Source organism: Carcharodon carcharias, chromosome 17 (genome assembly GCF_017639515.1).
Source record: "Carcharodon carcharias isolate sCarCar2 chromosome 17, sCarCar2.pri, whole genome shotgun sequence".
Taxonomy (NCBI): domain Eukaryota; kingdom Metazoa; phylum Chordata; class Chondrichthyes; order Lamniformes; family Lamnidae; genus Carcharodon; species Carcharodon carcharias.
In genome coordinates, this window is record NC_054483.1 from 17,276,812 (window position 1) to 17,296,311 (window position 19,500).

The window sequence follows — 19,500 nt, forward strand, 5'->3', positions numbered from 1 at the left end:
CCTTGTGACTTTTATTTTTGCAGAGGGCTTGTGTTTGATACTCTGCATGGAAACCTTCTAAAAGTGGACTCTCACGGCAATATCTTGGTGTGTGCTCATGGCTTCAGGTTCCTCAAGGGGTACGTGAGACAATTTCTGTTTTCTGCAGCAGTGCCATAAGTGTGACAGGGCTTTTAATTTCCGATTAGACCTGATTCTGTGACAACAGTTGTGCAGTCTGCTGTCCATTACAATTCGGACTTCTGAAACATGGTTTTATCATTCAGCACACAATGCAGAGGTTTTCCTCTGGGCACAAGCTGCAGCAGCAGGAGTTGGGGTCAACACACGGCATTTGCTGACTGTAGAGATCTGTAAGAACCCTTTGCCCTCAGTGTTCAGTGCTGCAGTTGTACAAACATGAAGGAGATCAGTTAACACAGACCTCTAACATAGGTGCTGCAGCAGTTGGGAGTCATTGTCCCTGAGAAGGTCACTCTGAGGTTGTCTGGAGGGATGTGTGTTCAGCGGGATATGGGGTTGGGAAGCAGTCTGTAGGATTGAAGGGTGGGGTGAGATCTAAAGATGTGGAGTCGGGCTGTGAGAGTCTGCATGACAGGCACTACCCTGTATGAACTGCAGTTGGTGGATGGGTGCATGCTGTTACCAGAAATAACAGGCAGTCTGTAAAGACATGGAGTGCTTACACAGGAGTGCTGACAAAGAATGTTCAGTGTTGTGAAAGAAGTTGAAGGAATGTGTGATGTTGAGAATCAAGTGTTGCAATGCTGAATTTTTCAAATGTCAACATATAAATGCTTGATGGGAACGGCTGTATTTACTGCTTGAGAAATAGTAAGAAAATCAAAGGAAATATTATTCCAATTCCATCAATCTTTGTTTTCTGAACATTCTTCACATTATTTGTTCATGGAAGGAAGTTTCAGATGTTATGCAGAAATTGAGTATGCCATGGGTCATGGTTTAGCACATTTGCAGGCAACTGTGGAAAAAAGAGATTTGCTTTATTCTTTGATTAGTGATCAACTAAATGTGCATGATTATTGGATTGATTGTAATCTAACCATCCACTTTATGTCAGCAGAAAATTACTTGTAGATGGTTAAGGGTACAAATTGCATATAAACTCTAACAAGCACTTTCAGGGTTTCAGTGTGATGAGCGGAGTTACGGGTGGAGATGGGAATGGGAAGAATGGGCTCTGGGGCTTAAAATTGAGCTCAAAATCAAACAACACATTGAAGTTCGACAGAGTTTTGGTTCATCCTTAGTGAGTGGCTGGAGAGGAAGGTGTATTCAGTGGCAAAGGAGCAGAGTTTATGCTAGGGCCTAAAAGGTATGCCCCTACCTCAATGACTTTTGAGCTTGGCACAACGTTGAGCTCATCTTGCATTGTCTTCACCTCCATGCTTACTTCCTTGGGTAGGAGTCCTGTTCCAAACCTCAGACCCTTCCGACCATCCCCAGTATTCCCCCTCCACATTAGACTCCTCCATCTGGCCTCTTACTCACTCTTAATCCTTTCATTGAGAACTGTCAGCGTGACATCAGCTGTCTTAATTTCTCACTCACTCAAACCTGTCTTGGAAATAATGGCTTGATGTTTGGTAGTGGGTTCAAGGTCCAGGGGGAGGTACAAAGAAGTGCCTGAGAGTTGGCCCCTGCAAGGTAGAGCTTGGCACACCAGGCAACAACAGCACTACCCTTGTCAGCAAGTTTGATAACAATGTTGGGTTACAACTGAGGAACCAAGTTCAGAGGAAGACAGGGAATGAACCAATGAATAGCTGTCCCCGAAGCTTTTGGTTAGTCGAAAAAGGTGTAATGCATGGGCATGCTCCTTCTGTCTGCAAAAGGACTGGGCCCCGTGTGTGAATTTATGTAGCTTCTAACACATGTAAGTGAGCCACTGTGAACCCGACTGATAATCTTAAATTGGTTTTCAGTGTAATTCTCATACAGATTGTCCTGTAGACCCATCATTTCAGCCTGTTTCTCCCGTGCTGACCTATCTTTACTCCCCTTAATCAGTCTCTTCTCACCTACATCCGTATCTCTATTGATGCATTATGTCATTTCAACAATTTCCAGCTTTCGGGTCTTACTGCCTCCTCTTCACCAAGGAACAGTTTATAAAAAAAAACCAGATTTTAAAAATGTTATAAAACATGGCCCCTCATGTAACTCTGTCACATGAGCAAGGACATGTTATAAATGAAATGTAAAATGTTTTTTTTTATTTGCTGCTGGAAACCTCATCCCGCTCGTGGATGATGTTTCCTAAAAAGTGCAAAGGCCGCTTGGCCTTTTCGCCTGCCCGCCAACCGTAAGACGGTTGGACGGACAGCGAAAGATTTAAGTTAACTATCTTTTTAATGGCCTTAACAAGCTTTTTAATTGTCAGCGGGTGCACTACCGATTCCCGCACGCACCCGCCAATCGAAATATCACGAAACTGCGTGTTGACGTCGGGTCACTCGCCTGATGTCAACGTGCATCATTTTACACTCGAGCGGGTTGGGTGCACATCTGCCCACCGGGGTAAAAATTCTGCCCTTTGTGACATTGCCTGTGAAAAAGCAGTCCACTTAAACATTGGCTTCAATTACAGGCAGTTTTTCCTTTCTTCCACCATCTTTGATTCCATGACTGTTATGCTGTCTATTTGCCTTTCTTAAATCAAATTATGGTTGAGCTAGAACTTGTCAAGCTTAAAATTGGTAACACCAGTTATCTCGTTTGGCCCCCATCGAACACTTTGCACTTTAAAAAACCCAATGGTGATCTCAGTCCCATCTGCTGAATGAAGCTGAACTCAGTAATACAGTCAGCATTTTCTGTTTGGCCCTAAATGGAGTTTCAAATCCACATGACTATCTACTTCCACCTATGCAACATCAATTGCCTTTGACACCCCTACTTTATCCCTCCTGGCCTGGTGTTTCCACCATTGTTCATGCTCATTCTACTTTAGGTGAACTCTCAGTGCCTCAAAATCCCACTGGCCATGTCCTTTCCCATTCAGATCTTCTCTCCTGTCCTCACTAAGCTTCATTGGTTCCCTGAATTCCAGCATGTTGACTTCCAAATCTTGATTTACAAATTCCTTTGTGAACTCACTCCACCAGTCTGTGCAGCCTCCACCAATCTCTCATCCTTTTGCACCTCCCCTACTCCTCTCACTCTTATCTACTCCTAACTTCAGATTATATGCCCTTTAAAATCCTCCTCAAAATCTATTCAGCTTCAGCTTTGGACACCTATAACTTGTCTCAAAACACCTGTATTGTTTCCAGTCCCCCTCTAGAAGCAGCTTGGGATAGTTTAGTCCATTAAAGTTTCTGTATAAATTGTTGGGCTCTGTGTAAACATGTGTTAAACTTTAACAAAAACAGAATTACCTGGAAAAACTCAGCAGGTCTGGCAGCATCGGCGGAGAAGAAAAGAGTTGACGTTTCGAGTCCTCATGACCCTTCAACAGAACTAGAGTTTTTCCAGGTAATTCTGTTTTTGTTTTGGATTTCCAGCATCCACAGTTTTTTTGTTTTTAACTATGTGTCAGACTTTAGTTGGCTGTCTTCCATGGTCCCAGTTTTTAACTCCAAGCTCATTTTGGTGGGTGGGCAATGGTGTGAGCTCGAAACTCGCCTGCCAGCCCATAAACTAGGCTCGGAGTAGTTTAACATTCAGGCCTCATTTAAGTCCTACTGGTCATTAATACCATCCATTCTGAGAGGGGATCATGTAAAATCGTGCAGTTTGGAGGCCACGTGCTGAGACCAGAAAAATTACAGGATTGGAGGCTGGGGCTGTCCTTCAGTTCGGATGCTGTTTAGGTTCCGGCGAGGAGGATGCCAGATCCCTTCAATAGAAGTCAAAGCAGGAAGAGATGGAGTGTGGAAGAAAAAGTTTAAAAGCTGAACAGAAGGCTGTGACGCAGTTGCCTTCTACAATAGTCTGTTAATAAACCACGGCTCCCTGTTTAGACCACCAAAATTATAAACATGCTAAAAAAAAATCCCAAAGTCTTTGGGCAGTTTCTCTGCAGTTGAGCTGGGTGAAATTGTGGTCGATTGGCCTGGGTAGTTTAATTCCCAGGCCTCATTTAAATCCTACTGGTCACTATTCCACCCATTCTGGGAGGAGCTTGTGTAAAGTTGCATGGCCCAGACACTAAAAGCTGAGACCAGGGAAGTTTTAACTGTGCACTTACCCAGTTTCTGAGACAGGTGGAATACCTTCCTCCTACACTGTGTATTCTTTTCTAAATCATTTGGTTGATTTGCAAATCAGAAGTTCTCTTTGCTAAACAGAGGTTTCTGATGACATTTAGACTTTAATCCTTCGGTATAAATAGCCGGTTCTTAAGCTCTAGGCCTGAGATTCCTGGCATAGCTGTGGTTTAAGTGAACTACATTGCAACATAGATTAGCCTTGTCCATTGCTGTTCCACTCAGTGGTCACAGGCCTCTCCTGTGCCTTATAAAGCTTCAAAACAAGCATAGAGATCAAAAGAAGGTAAGCAGAAAAGAATGTAGAAAAATAAGACTCAGAGAAAAAGTCCTGCAGCGCCCTTCTGCACTTGGGCCATTTTCAGCCAGCGTCTCATCACTTTGGGCTCCTTGTAAAATCGGTTAGGTGATGCAAACAGTCAGAAGCTTCTTTCATGTGGAAACATGGCTAAGAATGTTAAAAATTAATAGAAAAATAAATATTCAGCGTGGAGATTTCGAAAGAGTGCTTGAGCTGCTCTGAAGAGACAGAAGTGTCACTGATGCAGGTTCCTTAAAAAGAATGATAATGGTTCAGACTATGTGTTCAGTAAGCTTTTCACCATTAAACATTTGAAGAAACTTTGGAATGATAGAAGAATAGTGTTAAATGTCAGTGGCCTTTGTATGACAACTGGATATCAGGTGTGCTGTCTCTGTGTTGAATTGACATGCCACTATTTCACGTCATTACATTGGAGAAATCGTTTGATAATTGGCTGTCATTTAATCTCCACGACCTGACCTTGATCATCTCCGATGCTTCAGACAATAATGAAAATAAGAATTTTATTCAAGCCGAGACCACTTTTCATTTTCATTCTCTCCTGCGTCACGCATTGAGTACATTCAAGACTGAGATCCAGAGGGCGGGATTTTCCGGTCAACTGGCTTTTGGCTGCTCTCCAAATTTTCCTGTCCCACCGCGACAATGCCTGCTGCTTGTGGGGACTGGAAAATCCCAGCCGTGGCCTTTGGCGGTGAAGTTTCCCCCTGTTGCTGATTTTTGTGATGGGTGGGAGTGGAAAATTCAGAGCAAGGCCAAAAATCAGATTCCTGCCAGCGGGATAACAGTTTGGAATTTTCCCCTCATCCCTTTCATGGCGGGTTGATGGCGAATTTCCCGCTGATCAATGTCGAGAACACCATTTGCAAGCATTACCATGTCACGAAGGATCATTAAAAACGCTACTTGCCGGAATCACGTGTCACCTTCCAATCTTGCCAGTGGAAATGAGTGGCGTGCATCATTTGGAAATGAGCGGCGTGTATTGGCCCACCCTCACTTCGCTCCTGAGTTCAAAGTGAGTTCACCATTCATATCCTACCTGCAACAGCGCTGCTCCAGTTTCATAGCGATAACAGTGAACTGGTGGGGGTGTAGGATTTGTCTGCACACTGGTGACTGCCTCCACGGCTGAGGGAGGACACCACTGTGCAGCGGCTCTCAGGCAGAGCTGCACCCTGAAACAGAGACCAGCATTGCGACCGGAAATGGGTGGTTGTGCAGGCAGGGGTTGGAATGGGGGAAGGATGACATACACCTGGGGGGAAATGGGATATGGAGGGGTTAGAAGCAGCGGTGGGGGGCAGATGATGGAGACTGAGGGTGGGGAAGCTGAAGCCCGACATAATAGACTGGAACATGGCCATACAAGGGATTGGATGGGAATCGAACTGTACGGGCTGAATTTTGCCGTTGGCGAGCAGTGGGTGATGTGGGATGACATCAGGCGGAACCCTCAACATCATCCCGACCCACTTAAATCTTCAGGAAGGCGGGGGCGCAGCAAAATCAGCTGCGGGCCCGCTGACCTGTCAATGGCCAATTGAGGCCATTGACAGGATCATTAAAACAATTAAAGGTTACAAAATCTTAAGGTTGGCGGGCAGGCCAGGAGCCTGGGCGGCAAATAGAGAAAACATGAAACCTCATCCACTGGCGAGATGAGGTTTCATGTAGGCATTTAAAAAGTTTAATAATGTTTTAGTGTAAATTATGAACATGTCCCATCTCATAGGGGGACATGTTAAGGATTTTTTTTTCTATTTTTAATGTGTTTAGAACTGTCAGCAATCTCCCTGAGGCAGCACTTAGCCTCAGGGAGATGTGTGCTCTTTTGTGCGTATGCGCAAAAGAGCGCACTCTCGCTTTTGGGGAAACCCCTCGCTCACACGGGGAGCGCATAGCGCTTCCCGCTGGACATCACGCTGGGCTGGCCTTAATTGGCCTGCCCACGTAAAATGGCAGCGGGGCCCACTTCTCCGGTGGGATCAGCTCCTTGCCCGTTGGAGATTGGGTCGGGTCCGCCCGGAAGGCAGAAGATTCTGCCCGATGAATGGGAGGGGATGTTTGCAGACTCTGGAATAGGAATGGGCAGTTGTGTTAATGTCTCACAGAATCTCATTGAGGGTGGGGAGGGTGGTGTGGGGGATGGGGTTGGAAGGGAGATCATGTTGTTATTAGCCATGAGAGACAAGGGGAGCTCATTGAAAGACAGTCATAGTCCCTTCTGCCTGGGGCCAAGAGGTTGGAGTTAGAGGCATTCTTGGGGGTCTGTGGACCTCATAGTCAGGGTGAGAGATTAAAGGCAGTCCTGGGGCTTTGTGGACCATACTGCTACAGGACTATGCATGGCACCCATGTTATACTCCCGCTCCAGGGAGGTGCAAGGTCTGTATGCTCAATTAGTTTAAGGCACAGCTTGGTGTGCAGGGTGTGTTCACAGTCAGTGGCGATGGGCTTGTCTGGCTTGGTGATGGGCTGCAGATGGAACGGTACATGCTTAGGGGAAGCATCTGCAGCCTATAAATGGGGAAAGCGTAATAAAGGGGGGTACTCAAAGCTCTCCTGCAGAGAGAGAAGAGGGGCTCTCCTCTGTATGTGACTGTACACACAGCCTTGAGATGGGGAGGGGGTGAGGTCCATATGGGGTACGGGGATGTCAACAGTAATGAGTTCAGGGCACCACAACGACAATGTGACCCAGGGTTACTGAACGAGGCCGAAGAATAAGCGGAGGCAGATCTACCGGCACACCGTGAGGTTCCAGGAAATTGGAGGGACCCGGACACTGACAAGGGGCAGGGCGAAGCTGGTCTCAAAATAAAATGAAACACCACCATCATGAAAGCACAAAGTTATTGTGAAGTTTAAAATCAAAACTGGGAAAGAATCTGCATGAGAGGGGTCTGAGGCAGTGTGGGAGGAGCCCATGGCTGGACGAAGTGGCCCTCTCAGGAGGCACCCTCAAACCTCTTCGAGCTGGATTGCACAATGTTCAGCACCATTCACAACTCCTCAGATACTGAAGCAGTCCATGTCCAAATGCAGCAAGACCTGGACAACTTCCAGGCTTGGGCTGACAAGTGGCTAGTAACATTCATGCCACACAAGAGCCAGGCAATGACCATCTCCAGATGTTCTGTGGAATGGTCATGAGGACTCGAAACATCAACTCTTTTCTTCTCCACCGATGCTGCCAGACCTGCTGAGTTTTTCCAGGTAATTCTGTTTTTGTTTTGTGTTCCCATCTAACCTGTTTAAGTTGGCAGGGGAGGACAGGGATCTCTCTTGGCAAGGTTTTGGAAGGTGCTGTCTAAGGAGCCTTGTTGAATTCCTGCAGTGCATCTTGTAGATGGTACGCACTGCTGCTACTGTGCGTCGGTGGTGGAGGGAGTGAATGTTTGTAGATGCGGTGCCAATCAAGTGGGCTGCTTTGTCCTGGACGGTGTCAAACTTCTTGAGTGTTGTTGGAGCTGAGTGGGGAGTATTCCATCACACTCCTGACTTGTGCCTTGTAGATGGTGGACAGGCTTTGGGGAGTCAGGAGGTGAGTTACTCGTCACAGGATTCCTAGCCTCTGACCTGATCTTGTAGCCACAGTATTTTTATGGCTAGTCCAGTTCAGTTTCTAGTCAATGGTAACCCCCAGGATGTTGGAAGTGAGGGATTCAGTGATGGTAATGCCATTGAACATCAAAGGGCGATGGTTAGATTCTCTCTTGTTGGAGATGGTCATTGCCTGGCTCTTGTGTGGCATGAATGTTACTTGCCACTTGTCAGCCCAAGACTGGATGTTGTCCAGGTCTTGCTGCATTTGGACATGGACTGCTTCAGTATCTGAGGAGTTGTGAATGGTGCTGAACATTGTGCAATCATCAGCGAACATCCTCACTTTTCACTTTATGATCGAAGGAAGATGGCTGGGCCAAGGACTCTACCCTGAGGAACTCCTGCAATGATGTCCTGGAGTGGAGATGACTGACCTCCAATAACCACAGCCATCTTCCTTTGTGTTAGGTATGACTGCAACCAGTGGAGAGTTTTCCCTCTGATTCCCAGTGATCTCAGTTTTGCTAAGGCTCCTTGATGCCACACTCAGTTAAATATGGCCTTGATGTCAAAGGCAATCACTCTCACCTCACCTCGGGTGTTCAGCTCTTTTGTTCGTGACTGAACCAAGGCTGTAATGAGGTCAGGAGCTGAGTGGCCCTGGCGGAGCCCAAACTGGGCGTCAGTGAGCAGATCTTCTTCAGATGGCTCCTTAGTATCCTCCTGTGAGGTGGGCTGAGGGCTGGGGCTCACGTTGGCCCTGCTGGTGTGCCTGAGCCTGCTGCTGCCTACAAGAGAGAGAAGATAGATTTAGTTGATGAGCAGGCTGAAGACAAGATTGCATGTCACTCACTGTGCACGTCAAGGTATAAACAACTCACGGACGGCTCATCCATACTGGGTTGCTGGGAGAGACTGATCTTGCCTTCCTCACGGGAGAGATCCCTGTCCTCCCCTGCCAACTCGGCAGCATCATCCTCAAATGGAGTGAGCTCCAGCATGTTGGCCATATCCCCTCCCAGCTGGGATCTCTTCCACTAGTTGTGGGCAAGCTTAACCTGCATGAAGACAAATGGATAGAATGTGACAAAGAGGGATGGAACAGAGGTTGGGAAACATGCATACCTGCTGTTTGTGCTGAGCATTCCCCAATAAGGGCTGAGGATGCAGTTTGTGCAGCATGACCAGATGAGGTGCTGGTGATGTTAAAGTGCCCATGAGACAATTAGTGCTGATGTGTCCCCTGCTAATATTGTGTGAGATCCCTCACAGTGTTACCCTTTGAGTTCATGATGCCTCGATGAGAATGTGAGATTGGAGTGAGCTGAAGGTTGACTTATCCTGGCGGAGCGGATGAGATCATTTATCCTCTTCCTACACTGTTTAGCATATCTGGGTCAGGTGCCCGAAGAGCTGACCTCTCTTATGACCTCCTCCCAGGCCAGCAAGGTGAGGTTGGTGGGCTTTCTGGAGTAGAGGACATCCTGGTGTTGGCGCACTCCTTTTAACAAAGCCTCGAGGGAGTCGTGACTAAACCTTGGTGTGACAGTCTTCTTGGGCTTGGGGGCCATCTTAGGACGTGTGGAATATGCAGCTGTGTTGGAGAGAGTGAACGTGTGTGTTTCCAGTGGCATTTAAATATGGCGCCTGGACCTTTGACCCCATTAGGTAACGGCGGAGTGGGCAATTCAGTTCCTGACCCGCCATGTGATTTGGAAAGATATTTGCCTATGCATTGTTAATTAACTTCCCAGCATGATTTCCCGCTACTCTGACCAGCGGGAAATGTGCCTTGGAACCTGACCCCCAGGGCACTTAGTTTCAAAAATGAAAAACACCACCATGGACTCGAAAGGGAAGGTGTATAGGGATAGGGCAGGAATGTGGAGATAGAAGGTCAGCCATGATCTTATTGAAAAGTGGAGAAGGATCAAAGGATCTGGTCTCATTTCTAATGTTCTTATTTGCAAAGTGCAACTTGCCCTGCAATGCCTATCGCTAGAGGAACCCTGCACTGTTGCAGATCTTGCCGAATTCAACAACAAGGTACAAAAATGTGTCCAGTTCTGGCTGGGCCATGTATAGGTGTCTGTGGACATGATAAGAAGGAGAAGATTTGCAAAGTCAAGACAAGTTTATAGGTGCAGCTACAGGGTCTGGACATTAACGTGGTGTGGCAGTGAGTGCAAGGTGCGAGCACAATGTGCAACTAAGCCTGTCACCTTCCAGTTAAGATTGCAATGTACAATGTCATTAAGTGCCTTGTAGTACTGGGAATAGTCCTGTAAAATTATGCAGCAGTAAGTCGAATGCAGTCGCCTCCTGTCGGTGTGCACTGGATTGCAGCATCAAAAAGCTGTGGCCCAGAGTTAATGGCAAGTTCACACAGCCATTGTGACAAAGAAAAAGTCACAGCAGCAATATCAGGGTAATCTCAAATAGGCAGGGTTAAAATTGCTTCTTTCGTGTGAAAGCCAGCCCATGCTGCTTGTGTGTCCTTCCAGTTCCAGACAGTCAGGCCTGGTAGCCGAGGGGCAGTTTTTCTGCTTCATATCATCTGCAGTAATAATAACACCCGAAGTTCACAGGAGAACAGAGAAATTGCAAAATAAAATGAAAGAGCAACTTCAATATCAGTGTCAGTGCTGGGTTTCGATAGGCGACAAGGGCCTTGAGGGTTATGGGGGGACAGATTGGAAAGTGGAGTTAAGGTCACAATCAAATCAGCCATGATCTTATCGAATGGAGGAGCAGATTCGAGGGATGCTCCTATTTCTTATGATCTTATTGTAGGAGTGTTTATAGCACTTGTATATTTATATCTGCTTACTCTCCATCCCAAATCCTTGATGACAAAGAAGCAGCTATTGTTGAAATGCAGTGACTGACGGAACAAACAACTGGTTAATACAGACCGTGTTACCAGTTGTTCACATAGCAGAATGCTGAGAAAGGCACTTCAAAGGAAATGTACAAAATGTGTTTAATCTCAGACTCAAATGAGAGAGAAGTATAATTTTCCAAGAAGTATTTAAGAGCTTAGTTACTGCAGTCTTCCCCCGCCCTCTCTCCAGTGTTTCTGCTAACCTCAGATAAGCATTTGGCCCAGGTTGCAGTGTAATCTTCACCAGTATTTTAACGTAGCCATGTCATCAGAAAGTGAAACAAGGACTCTGTTCTTTATTCACTGGCCACCCAGCATTTGGTTAAGAAGAGATTTAAATGATTTGTAGCATTATTTCAATTCCCACAAGTTGATGGAAAGGAATGTCAAGACAGAATGTACAATGGATGACTCATCTGATCTTGCCAGGTTTACACCATTGTCAAAAGATAGAATTACAGCATCCCCTCCCCACCGCCTGCCAAGTCCGTTTCTATCTGCTCTGCTCCACCTCTGAATAACACTTCTGTCATATTTTTTGCTACTACTGTTGCAGGAAGATCAGATGAACAGTTGTGTTGAATCCATCGCAGGACAAATCAGTCACTTTGAGTTGAATAGTGTTGTTGAATAATCTCATTCCAAACTTTCCTGTAAACCCCCCCACTCTTGTCATTATTTTTCCTCAGAGCAGACATTCGTGAGCAGTACTCCAACAAGTTTATCCAAAGAGATGACCTGGGACGCTTTTACATCCTTGACACTCTCTTTAACCTTGCCGGTAGGTTGGAACATTTCCTAAGATTGTTTCTTAAATGCTTCAAAGTGCAATGTTCTGTTTGCCACCTCATAGGATGTAACCTGTGGGTCTGAACTCATTACAAGATTTCTCTTTCACCTTCAGGGGCAGACAATTGTTGGCAACACGTCTGACAATTTTTTTGACCCGTGGTGGTAGCAGATAAGGCTGTTCATTATAAAAGTGGACTCAGAAGTCCTATTTACTCTATTGTGTATTTTGGAGTTTCAGGTTCGCAGAGCTGAATTAGACTGAAGCTTTGAGTGGAGTCACTATTTTGTTCCTGGTTCTGTGTGGCATTCCTTCCTGTTTGTGTGGTCTCTTTCTTTGTTTAGTTGCACTGTTGCAAGCTTTTTTTCAGTTCTTTTCCATTTGCAAACTAAGAAACTTGGGGGTGCAGCCTAAAGGAGATCAGTTGGGTTCAGTCCAATGTACCAATAAATATTTTGTTTGTGGTATCACCTGACAGCAGAGTGGCTTGGTGATAGCACTGTCACCTCTAGGTCAGATGGTTGTGGGTCCAAACCCCACTCCAGAGACTAAGCTGGGCTGAATCTTTGCTCCTGAGTTGGGTGCGCAGAGTTGGGAAAATTCCTGACTCCCCAAGGTCTCATGGCACTATTTGAAGAAGATCACGGGTGTTCCACATGCAACCTGGCCAACAATGATCCCTCAACCAACATCTCTAAAACAGTTTATTGATCATTTTTCTCATTGCAGTTTGTGGGACCTGACTATGCACAATTTTACTGTCACATCTCTCTGCATTAAAACAGTGACTACACCCCCCCCCACCCCGCCCCCCCACCCCCCCTACACACACACACACACACACACACGCCATAAAGTAATTTCTCGGTTATGAAGCGCTTTGGGACGTTCTGAGGTCATCAGATATGCTACATAAATGCAGATCTTTCCTTCTTCCGAAAGATCACTTATTTTCTCAGACACAAAAGCCAAGATTGTCAGGAATAAATTCACACTATTATGAAATATAACCAGATTTAAAGAATGTGTTCCAGTGGCTTTGCATGTTCTCAAATGAATACCAAATCAGAACTTTACATTTATTGGCTAAGGGGCAGGATTTGTCAGTTTAACCCAAGAATAGAAAAGACCAACTGCACAACAAGATAGAAAGGGCAGAATTTTCCCATCCCACCCATGGTGGGTTTTGTGGCGGGAGGGAGTGGAGAATCCAGCGGTAGGCAAAAGTCAGAAATCCGCCGGCTTAAGAATAGCTTGCAATTCTCCCGATGGTGGGTTTATGGCAGGCCAGTTATCCCGCCGACTACTGGTGTGAATGCCATTTGCATTCATTAACATCTCATGAATACTCATTAAAACAGCCGCTTGCTGGAATCTTGCCACGTCTTCCAATCTCACGTCATGCTGGCAGGAAATTATGTCAGCCTCAAACCCATTTGAAAAGGAGTGGCATGCACAAGTCAGACCTCAGTTCTTCAAGGTGAATGCAAGATACATAGCCTACCAGCTGTAGCGCTGCACCCGTCCTGTTGCGATGAACACCACACAGCTGGCGCTGTAGGGTTGGTCAGCTCGTGCTTTTTGCCTACATTGTCCTGAAGAATGTCACTGTGCTGTGGCACTCATGCAGGCCTCCACTTTCATAAACTAGCTCTTCAACTGGGGCTGGGCTATGAGGCGAGGGTGGGGTCGATGAACACAAGATGGGCAATGGGGAAATAAGGCTGTGGAATGGCAGTGAGGGGGCAGGCAAACATGAAGGAGGCAAACATGAAGGAGGCAAACATGAAGGAGGCAAACATGAAGGAGGCAATGAGGATGGAGTGTGAGCAACATAATAGATGGGATGGCGGTGATGTGAAAGTCTCGGTGACAGAATGAGTGTTGATATGTGATGTCCGCTCATGTTTGTGTGAGATCCCTGTAGAGAGTAGTTGTTTGAATGCATGATACCATGACAACAATTTGATATTGGAAGGAGTTGAAGAATGGCTTCCCCTGGCAGAGCGATTGAGATTATTCATCCTCTTTCTGCACTGGATGGTATTCCAGTCGCCGTTGCCAGCAGCGCTGACCTGTTCCGCGACGGCCTCTGAGGCTGGAGAGATGAGGGTTGCTGCACTTCCTGCAGCCATCCCTGGGTTAGAGGACTAGCCTTTGCGCCTGCACTCCTCTGATCAGGGCCTGGTGGGTGAAGCAGTGTGCTGCGTTATACTTGAGGCTCTCAGCCTTCTTTTCCTGGCTGCAAGACATCTCTGCACTGTCTGGAAGACAGCTGGGCTGGAGTAGAGTGAGATTATGTGTTGGGCTGGCCTTTTAATATGGCGACGGACCTTCAACACCATCAGCTCATGGCGGGCGGATGAATGAGCTCCCAACCCACTAAGTGATTCGGTCCAATACTCGCCTGTGCATGATTAAGGACTCTCCAAGTGTGGAATCGAGTGCAAGCCCCCGCCATTCCAGCTAGTGGGGTGGGCACTGCTGAAGCTACCCGCCACTGCACTTAGTCTCACATATGGAAAGTTCCGCCCAAAGTCTTAGGTTACGTGTTTGAAAAGAGTGCACATGTTGGCGTTGAGCTCCATAGCTCAAGAGCATGCTGACACTTACTGTCGAGGGTCACACATGAAAAGGGTAAACAATCAGACTTCTGCGGCCATCTGTGGACTATATCCCAGTAACATCTACTTCAGGAGAGATGGGGACAAACAGTTGTTTCTGTATTCCTGTTGTACACTCACAAACAATGAGGCACAACACAGAGCAGAGAAACCCTGTAGCAGTTATGCTGAAATTGATTGCGCAACATCTAATTCATGTATCTAACGTAAGAGTGACTGCTTCTGCACTTGCCAGCCAGATCATAGGCTGACAAGTGCAGAAGTGAAATACCCTGGCCACTGTCATTTGTAGCAATTACAAATCCAATGTAACTGGAATTTATGGCCTGAATTGAGTGAGTTTCCAGAGTCCCAGGCTGGACAATGCTTGTTATAATCTAAATTATATGCATTAATATGGAGAGCATGCTGATATATAATTGAAGTGACTGCTTGGCAAAGGACACTACTTTGCTGCTTGTGTCTGCAGGGAGAAATGACTTTTTGGATTATTGTTAGTTAGGTCTGTGGAATTGTTTTACTGCTTCATATGTGGATTTCTCCTGTTTCAGAAACCTACCTATACGCTTGCCTCGTGGATTTCTTCAACAAGTGCTCAAAATACACCAGGTAACCATCATGCATACAATATCATTAGTATTTTGCTTTTCACAACTTAAACCTGGTCTCTGAAGGAGTTCCAGAAAATTGGCTTCGCCAAATGAATGTTTCTTCAACATTATTTGTTTTACTCGATTGTCAAGAATTTGTAGCACCCAAAATAACACAGCATACCATGGTCACTGTAGAGATTTAAGCTGCCCTCCTATCTTTGTTTAAACAAAGAGAGTGTGTGCAGGTTTGCCTCATTGTGATGTTGCAGTGAGCAACCACTGGCCTCAAACATCCTGGACTTGTGCTCAACTCCAACCCAGAGATAAAGTGTGTCCCTAGGCGATAGTTCTGAAATCGTCTTGCAACCTCACCAGCTGGCAGCACCAAATTGCTATTTGAAGTATATCAGGAATGACCCTGGGACTCTCTTTCAGTGCCTTGCTGCAACCCTGTGTTTAACATTCTCACAGTTCCATCCTCGCCTCCTGTTCCTCACATTTGCATTGCTCCTCAGTGACATGAGGTAAAAGCATGGGCAGTGATTCTCAGCTCTTCCTTTTCAGACCTTTAAGTCCATAGTTGCCACTGTGCTGTTCAACATCCTTGATGCAGCTCAGTGACAGCAAAACTTTATCAATCCTGTTCAAACCCCAGCCCCTAATCATGCTTATGGTGCCCTGCCTTGGTATCCCACTCAACCTGATTTTGGAACAATCCTTGGCAATGTCACTGAGGAGCAATGCAAATATGAGGAACAGGAGCGAGGATGGAACTGTGGGAATGTTAAACACAGGGTTGCAGCAAGGTACTGAAAGAGAGCCCCAGAGTCATTCCTGATATTCTTCAAATAGCAATTGCCCACTATTGGTGCTGCCATCTGGTGAGGTTGCAAAACGGTTTCAGAACTATTGCCTAGGGACATACATTCTCTCTGGGGTGGAGTTGAGCACAAGTCCAGGATGTTTGAGGCCAGTAGTTGCTCATTGCAACATCACATTGAGGCAAACCTGTCCATGGCAAACCAATCCATTACCACAACTTAAACCTGGTCTCTGAAGGAGTTCCAGAAAATTGGCTTCGCCAAATGAATGTTCTTCAACATTATTTGTTTTACTCGATTGTCAAGAATTTGTAGCACCCAAAATAACACAGCAAACCATGGTCACTGTAGAGATTTAAGCCGCCCTCCTACCTTTGTTTACCTTCCACCTCTAAAATATTGCCCATTTCCTTCTCACTGCCATTGAAGCTCGAATTCATGCCTTTTTCACCTTAAGACCAGTCTCTCAAAATTCAACTCAGCAGAAACCATAACTTATCCAGAACAGTGTGAGCTGTTCAAAAATATTCAACCTTCCTCACCTCCTATGGCCCTGACCTTCACTGGCTTCCCATCCCTTAACATGATTTCAAAATCCCCCACTTCATCTACAAGTCCTTCCAAACCCTAAGATAAAAACAAAATACTGCGGATGCTGGAAATCTGAAACAAAAGCAAAAATTGCTGGAGAAACTCAGCAGGTCTGATAGCATCTGTGGTGAGAAAGACAGAGTTAACGTTTCGAGTCCATTTGATCCAAAACTGAAGACTTCTGAAGAAGTCATACGGACTCGAAATGTTAACTCTGTCTTTCTCTCCTGCTGAGTTTTTCCAGCAATTTTTGTTTTTGTCTCTCCAAACCCCCACTGCTTCCTGGATCTGAAATTTTCCCGAGCCTGACATCTCTGCTTGCACTTGCTCCTTCTCCAGCTCCAGCTTATGTATTCCCAACACCTGACACCCTGGTTGCAGAGCTTTCATCCACTGCACTTTGACACTCTGGAACTCTCACTTCAGGACCTTTGCTCCACCAGATCTCCCTCTTAAAAAATCTCCCTGCATTTTTATTCACCTTCTTTAATTCCTTTATCATTCTGCTAGGCCCTTCCTCAAGCTCTGAAGAGCTCTGAAATATTCTGCTATGTTATGTAATGCAAATTGCTCTTGTTGAGATTGATCTCAGGCATAGGAAAAGAGGAGTCAGATATGGCTTTTTTGTTAGAATCGGAAAGGATAACCAGTGAAAACTATTACCTCAGTGCACAAGTATGATATTAATTCTAATATTTTGCTTTGTTTCTTCCCTAGCTGTGAGGCAGGCTTTAAATGTGGTGACCTCTTCATGTCATATCGGCACATGTTCCAGGATGTGCGTGATACAATGGATTTCGTGCATGATTCAGTAGGATTTCTCAAGTTCATATTCCTGTTTGTTTAGCATGTAATTCTGATGCTGAGATTATTGTTATACAAATGGAGAATATTCACAGTGCTTATAATAACAAAATACTCATTATTACAAAGTATTAGATGTTGTAATGAGGCATCTGCAGTGATGGATAACGATTTTCAGCTGCAGTTGAGATTCCTAATCTCTGTCCCCAGCTTTCTCGGCCCAGGATTTCTCATTCTCTCTTTGTTTATGTTTTCTCATGATTTCTCCCTCTCCCATTCTTTCTGTTTTTTTCTTTATTCAGCTGCCTTCCTCTATACCCACTTCTGTCTCATATTCTGCATTATCGTAAACTATCTATCTCTACCTTTCGCTATAAATGTTTCTGTCAGATCCCTGGCCTTCCTCCCCCTTGGTCAATCTCTGTCTCTATAACTTTGTATGGTCAATCCCACACTCTCTGTCATTCTCTCCCTTTCTGTCTGTGCTGTCTCACTCTCTCTTGATTTCTCTGCGTGTTGCTTTCTGTCTATCACTCTCCCTGTTTGTTTCTTCTTCTCTTAGTGCCTGTCTCTTTCGCTGTGTTTTTCTCTCTATTCCCCCCAACCTCCTGAGTATTGAACCACTGTTACCAATTCCACATTGTTCCATCATTCAAGTACATAGTGCCCCCTGCTGGTAAATAAGTACAGGTACGTGCCACAATTTGAAACATGCAGTCATTTCCTTCCTATTGCAAGGGCTCATTTTACTGTGCTTTGGACCTGTGAAATGCTTACTGCTCAGACACAAAGTATAAGTAGATGTGGAGATGCTTGATGCTGAGACTCCATCCTCTGAACATAAGCCTGTTTCAGCTCTGGTCAGGGAAACAGGGAGGGAGAGGAGTGCTGGCAACGTTTGCCACAAGGCCAAAGGTGGCGCATTCCTGGGTTCCCCCTACCTCATTTCCTTGTTTGTTTGTCACTCAGACACTGATATTGAGGGGAGCCCAGAAGTAGTAGGTTTTAGGTTCTGCACTGAACCCTTCTATGATCAGATGATTACAGAAGGGTAATGGCCACATGAGCCATTATGGCAGACTTACCTTGCAGGCATTGGACTCTGCAAGGGGACAAGCCTGACCTTGTGCAATGGGGGAAGGGGGAAGTGGGGCACAAGCAGCAAAATGCAAATGATCTGAACCCACAAATCCAGGTGTCAGGTCAGATTCATTCAGAGAATTGCAGCAGTTTTGACCTGTCTTTGACTGTTTATTGAAACTTACTGGAGTTGTTTCATCTTTTACTCTGCCTTTGCAGGGGACTTTGAAGAAGAAAACGCTGGCAAACCTGGAAAGATATGTGATGAAGGATGTGAGTAGAATACTTGCTGCTTTTCAGACACGAACACGCTTTCACGGTTTTTGGGACAATAACATTCTGAGTAGGTTTGTCAACCTTTCAAGATTGGCCTGGGGTCTCCAGGAATTAAAGATTAATCTCCTGGACACCAGTGCGAGCAACCAGGAGGAAAATCATGGAGACATTAAAATAAATTGTATGTTTTGTTTTCATTTTCATTCATTCCTGGTAAAAAAAATATCGGAGACCGGGCAGGGTGTTGGTGGCAAAAGAGCTGTTTGTCTGGGTGGGACAGTTGAACATGACAGGGCATGTGATGAAACCTCCAGGAATGCGTGCAACTATCGTTTGCAGCCCAAGGTGTATTTCGCATCTATTTAACATCCTGCTGCTGTCATTTACAAATGGAAGGCAAAGTTTGCAGGGAAGTGACGATGAGATTTTATGTGGGTGAGCAGGGCTATTTGCTTCAACTATAATAAACAGCTGTTCCTTCCTTACTCATGGTGCACTGGCATGGGACAGGTATGCTGGCTCCCCTGACTGCCATTTTTCATCAGCTTACCCACCAACATGGCTGACTCACTATACAAATAAAGAAAGCAAATTTTGCAGCCCCCTGTCCATTCTTTGCTTTCTTAATAAGCCTAAATTTGCTAGGAACTGATAACTAAAGTCTCTATTCCAGCAACTGCATTCTTCTCCAGTATCATTAGACCAGATTTTCAAGGGCAAATCCTTGATGATACAAAAACAGAATCACCTGGAAAAACTCAGCAGGTCTGGCAGCATCAGCGGAGAAGAAAAGAGTTGACGTTTGGAGTCCTCATGACCCTTCGACAGAACTTGAGAGAACTCAAGTTTTGTCGAAGAGTCATGAGGACTCGAAACGTCAACTCTTTTCTTCTCCGCTGATGCTGCCAGACCTGCTGAGTTTTTCCAGGTG

The 19,500-nt window shown here is 45.5% G+C and overlaps 1 protein-coding gene across 7 annotated transcripts in view; it reads left to right on the forward strand.

Annotated features, from left to right (window-relative positions):
• LOC121289817 (cytosolic purine 5'-nucleotidase-like) overlaps positions 1-19,500 on the forward strand; it is a 58,741-nt gene that overhangs the window by 12,964 nt on the left and 26,277 nt on the right. For 6 of the 7 annotated variants that reach the window (XR_005945654.1, XR_005945656.1, XR_005945655.1 and 3 more), the window contains 5 exons: positions 24-119; positions 11,680-11,771; positions 14,956-15,013; positions 17,127-17,220; positions 18,513-18,566. Coding sequence is in view for 4 of the 7 variants with exons in the window: in XM_041209687.1 (XP_041065621.1) it covers positions 24-119; positions 11,680-11,771; positions 14,956-15,013; positions 17,127-17,220; positions 18,513-18,566 (394 nt within the window). In the remaining 3 variants the exon portion in view is untranslated. The remainder of the gene's footprint in view (positions 1-23; positions 120-11,679; positions 11,772-14,955; positions 15,014-17,126; positions 17,221-18,512; positions 18,567-19,500) is intronic. The other variant, XM_041209686.1, reaches the window with a different exon arrangement.